The 5,525-nt window shown below is 44.2% G+C and overlaps 1 protein-coding gene across 1 annotated transcript; it reads left to right on the plus strand.

Annotated features, from left to right (window-relative positions):
- The first annotated feature begins 932 nt into the window (after nt 1-932).
- LOC127312957 (protein N-terminal asparagine amidohydrolase) lies at nt 933-4,182 on the plus strand. Its single transcript, XM_071823042.1, is given in 9 exon segments — nt 933-1,093; nt 1,095-1,298; nt 1,745-1,809; nt 1,951-2,044; nt 2,133-2,171; nt 2,270-2,455; nt 2,768-2,946; nt 3,655-3,774; nt 3,977-4,182. Coding segments are annotated over 9 exon segments (1,083 nt in total). The 5' UTR covers nt 933-1,006; the 3' UTR covers nt 4,086-4,182.
- The last annotated feature ends 1,343 nt before the right edge of the window (nt 4,183-5,525 follow it).

Genomic DNA, 5,525 nt, shown 5'->3' on the forward strand with positions numbered 1-5,525 from the left:
CCTCGAGCTTATTTGACAGAGTACCTTCTCCAAATCCGCTGCAACCTGCCCCCATCTGCCATCGATAGAAGCAGAGCAGCAGAAGGAGACTTCTCCAGCCGCTACTCAGAGAGGACGAAGAAAAGTTCAACATCGGCATATAGCCAGACTCCATGGAGGAAAAACGATAAAGGAACCCTAGATGCTAAAAACTACTAGGTTACTGTTGTACAAGGAGGGACCCTCTCCTGTCACGCCGGCCACAACCAGAGAGGATAAGGGGAGGGGCTTGCCAGCCCTGGATATAGGAGGAACAAGAGTGACCGGCTGCGTCCAACCGGTCCGTAACAACTTTAAAAAAAATAAGTTGCTTCCTCTCTAGTTTCTTCCATAACCTACTTAGCTTATCATGAGGGGTTTTCAAACGAGTTATCTCATAACTAATCTAGAAGTCTAAAACGGTAAGCCCGACGACTTATAGGAAAAGCTCAAGAGGGGTCGCTTAATTTTTACAGTTTTGCTAGTTCTCTTAGTTCTCAGTCGAGTCTTATATTATTAAATTTGCATGTGTTTCGTACACCTAATTTGTAAGTTGCAAATGACGTTGCAACTAGAAAAATATCTTTGCACAACTAGATTTATTTCGTGATTCGTGAATATGGAACTTTGGTTCACTCTAAATTCTTTATTCTTCATATGATCATGTTAATTGCAAATTTGTAGCCAATGGAGTTATTTATTTATATGTCAAACTGAAATTAAATGTATAGTTTCCCATTTATATATGTCTATATTATTAGAGCCGTAAAATAAAAAAGTTATTTCGCATGGTGAAGGGCACATGTTGTTGACACACATGGAGAACCTGTTAATGTGATGTTATTCACGAAAATTAAAGAATTAGAAGGTGAAATTTTCAGTGGCAAACTACTCTAAAATCTAAATTAAACGGTCGGACGGAAGGAAACTTCCGACGACTTCCCTTCGTGATTCCCCCAAACCCAACCACGCCAGCTCCGACGGCGATATGCTCCTCGTCGACGGCGAACCCGTCTCCTCCCCCACGGCCACGGTGCGTGCGGTGCGCTCCTGCGCGTTCAAGTCTCTTTTCTCTTCCTGATCTTATCGACTCCCGGTTTTTGCAGGGGAGCAGCGGGAGGGAGCTCGTGGCGGCGCTCATGGGGAACCCCGGGCTCTGCGCCGCGTCCGAACGGCTAAGGGCCGCGCCGGAGAGGCAGATCTCGTCGGGGCCTGAGGGGCCCAGGCACGTCTACGTCTTCCAGCGGGAGTACGCCACGGTGGATCCGGCGCGCGTCGAGGTGCGTGCTCAGGACCTCGCGGTTTGGTCGAGTAGAGCCTGCGGATCCTTGGTCCGATCAGCGTCGTTCGAATCAGCCGGGGGAATCGAGTTATTGTTGCATTGTTCCATATTTTTCATTTCCCATGGAGGAAATCATACTTGTTGCGGACGGGATAAAGGCAGCTGTGACTGTTGTTTCCTGGTAAACGGCCACTATATATGCAGGCACTCCTGGAGTTCACTTTGGAAGTTAGATGTGTGTTTTGATCTACTTACCCAAATTGGTAGATTAGTTTTGAGTTTGTGGTTCTGATAAGCTGACATCCTATTAGAGCACATTATCAACTATCAAGTTCTGCCACATTTCAGCCACTTTATCATTCTTAGAGTAACTAAAGCATTTTTTGGCGTAGACCACTCAAATTGCTTTGAGTTCTGAATTCATCTCTTCTTTTGCATCTGTAGTTAGTGGGCACAGATGAGATGACTACATGTGTGGGTGTTGCAGTTCGCAACAACAAGACTGGAATGTAAGTGAAAAAGAAGCAAACGTTTTATCTGACCCTGTAAGACTTTGTTTTCTTGTGAAAGTCAAAATTTCATGTGGTTTCCCAACTTACAAAAAGAAAGACAGTCACTAATGCTTCTGATTCTGCATTAATTGATTTCAGGACTTCTGTTAGCCATATGGACTTTCCAAAGATTGTAGAAGGAGGGTTCAGACAGATGCTAGAATTACTTGGTGATGACAATGCACCATTTGATGTTTGTCTCTTCACCAGTATCTCCCCTCAAAATATATAATTAGCTGTTAAGCACCAGTGGGAACGTTCTTACAAGCATTTACTTACAGGTTCACCTGATTGGTGGTTTCGATGATGCTTCTACAAAGGTTGAATTAATAAGTTGTTGTCTGGTTAAATTTCTTTTAGATCTCTTGTTTGTCAAAATATATATGGGGAACCATTTATTTACCATTTAGCCCTACAGGTTGTCCATTCTTCTGGAGGGAAACACAACAAACAGGAAGGACACTCCCATCCACTTTGTTGCAAGATAGTTGAAGTGCTGCATAAATTCGAGCAACAATTCCACCTTCGGTCTTTTTGTGTTCTTGGGAACAACACTATGACTGATTCTTATGGCAATGCACGACCAATAGTTGGTGGATTTGTGGTTAGTGAGTTCCTCCCGATCTGAATCTACTAGAGCATTGATTGGTAGTTTTTATTTCTATTTTTATTGTCAGTGAGCACCACAAACCTTGTTACCTGTAGCACAAGGAACATTTGAATTTTAATTCAAAAAGAGAAGGAAAAAGAGGGAGGGGAAATTCTATTTTGCCCGCATCTCGGACTACCATTTCATTTATGTAGTTTGTGTAATCTGCAATTATTCCCGCATGTAACTGTTATTTTAAAGCCATCTTTAAACATACCCCACTTTAGAAGAAGTTTTCTCACAAACAGACACTTCTGCTGTCTTCAGATGGAAACATCATCTGGTGTTGTTTCTCCTGCAAGCTTTGACATGACTTCAAGGTGTCCTGATGAAATAGTCAGAAGAATTCGTGTGAGTGTTTGTTCATATGATCCAAGTTGGAAAGGGAAGTTACTGGAGACCTACGACACACACGCTGATATTTTCCAAATTGCCCCTGCCTGCTGGTCCGTTTCTTATATCTTCCCATCAATTTCGTTATTCAGCCTCTTCGTCTCTAAGTATCGACCTTCTGTCGCTGAATATTAATCTATGGACATAGGCATTAGGTTAGATCAAACAGGTTGCTTCTTTGCTTCAGTCTGATCTTCAAAATTTCCGTAGGTGTAGTACAACTTCGAAAGAAATGTTGGACGTTTTCATTATTGCAAAAGGACAGTTTTAGCATCTTGCCTGAATTGCTGTTATCATACTCCATATATGTGTAATGACCCTTACCCCTATGCATGAAGTACTCTACAGTATTTATTTCACTTTCTGTAATTCATCGGTGAATTGAACAGTGGATAGGAATCATTTCTATTCATGGGTAGGCCCTGTTTAGGCTCAAGATTCGACCCACTGCCATATTTCCAACACCCAATAAAATTTACAACTGTTTGTGGGAAATGGACAATAAAATAACATTTTCAGGCTTTGATCCTTGCCCAGTTTCCATCATGAACACCTTATAACAGGAAGATAAAGGAAATGTGTTCCTTCTGGCTATTTTAATAGTGGGTTTTTGTTGTCAACTTGTCATTCATATAAACTGCATCTTGAATAATACTCTGGGAAATTTTAAGAGTATACTTATTACAAATTTAAGTACTTGTGCCTCCCTACTTTGTTGGTTAAGTACTATTCCGTGTGATTCTCTTCTCCTGCTTGTATAGGATGCCAGACTGGGCAGAACTAGCATCCTCTCTTAACGAGCTTTCAGACTCTGAAATCCTGCTTCAGTGCTCCACCTCTCCAGCGGCAGAACCACCTCATTTTGTTGAAACTGAGAGAAGGTGTGTGGTTTTATCCTACATACTAGAAACTGTCTTGCATAACCCTTTTATTTTACCATATCTTAATGATTACTGTCAAATGTGAGCCTAATAATATTATTGTTCATTTGGGTAAAATCACCTTCATGAATGAAACAATGGTGTGCATTCAGATTTGAGTGAAATATATGGTTTATTCTTGCTTTGTAATTTCCTGTTGTAGGATATGGAAATACATGATGGAGAATCCAGACTGGGAAGACACATTTCCAAAGTACAAGCCCCGGGTCTTCCGTTGGACCGATGATGGAAGGTGGTCAAGGCACTCTTAGCATCGTCCTGATCTTGTCATCAATTGGTGCTCTACAAGTGAAACAAGACATTGTGATCCCAGTCAAATTCACCATTTACATTCGCTTTTCAGCTTCAGTTATCTCATGTATTTTCATAGTTTTAAATAGCTGGCTATAGCCCCGCTATAGCCCGGCTATAGCCTTTCGAGCAAGGTGCGGCTAAAGGCCTTGGCGCGCTGGGTCTCTTTTTTGAGAAAACAAAGGCTTTATTAAATATCATGTAGGAGGCGGCGTAGGCAATGCAAGGATGGTCGACGAGGGCGTGACCACGACGAGTGGCCAGCCGGCTAGCTGCAAGCTTCTCCCTGATCCATCCATCCCATTGACTGTCCGAGTGCCTTGTTCATCAATCCCATTGATCCATCAAGCATCTCCTCTCTCTTACCCCAATCTCGACGAAGAACTAATACGACGTAAGTAATTTCCTCCATAGAGTTGGCAGCCTACGAGGCTTTTTTAGTCCTTTTTTTTTCCTTGCCACAGCCCTCTAGTCTTCCAACACGGCGGGGCCGACGACCCTGTGAGGCCAGGTTCACGTCAAACCTGGGAACTTCGCTCAAGCGTTGTGAGGCGAGGCGAGGAGAGGCCTTGGCAACTCCGTCTGGGTCGTTTGGTGGCAGAGGCGAGTCAAGCCAGCCAGCCAGCAGCTTGAGCGAAGTTGCCTGGTTTGAGCGGGTGGCTGTTCCCTAACCATGACGAGTGGCCAGCCAGCCAGCTGCGAGCTTCTTCCCTGATCCATCTATCTCATTGTCTGCCGGAGCGCCTTGTTCATCAATCCCAGTTGACTTGTCAAGCATCCTCTATCTCTCTCTCTCTTACCCAATCTCGCCTAAGAACTAATTCAACCTAAGTAATTTCTTCCATGGATTTGGCAAGCCTACAAGGCTTTTTAGTCCCTTTTTGTTCTTGCCACACCCCTCTAGTCTACCAACACCCTGACGGATTAAAGTCCACCGAGCCAGAGGAGAAAAAAAATCCTGGGAACCCCAACAGCCTTCTTAACTCACATGCCATAAGTAGTCCCACGAAAGTTGTGCCATCTCTTTAGTTAACCTTCGCTAATTTGGGGAGACCTACACTCCACGTCACAGATCCGTGGAGTTCAAAATCTGGGCCATCCATCACAGGCATAGGGGAAAACTGAGATCAATCTTTCTTCGTTCCCGCTCTTCCTCTCAAAAATCAAAACTTTCCTCCGGCTATAAATACTAGGCTGTTGTCACTCTGCCGCGCGTCGGCTATCGCGTGACTTGTGACTTTGGACTTTGGCGATGCGAGGAGAGGAGAGGCATTGGCACGCTGGGTCGCTTGGGCGGCCGAGGCGAGGCAAGCATGGTCGACGAGGGCGTGAGCACGATGAGTGGCCAACCAGCTGGCTGCGAGCTTCTTCCCTGATCCATCCATCTCATTGACTACCGA

Source organism: Lolium perenne, chromosome 7 (genome assembly GCF_019359855.2).
Source record: "Lolium perenne isolate Kyuss_39 chromosome 7, Kyuss_2.0, whole genome shotgun sequence".
NCBI classification, from domain to species: Eukaryota; Viridiplantae; Streptophyta; class Magnoliopsida; order Poales; family Poaceae; genus Lolium; species Lolium perenne.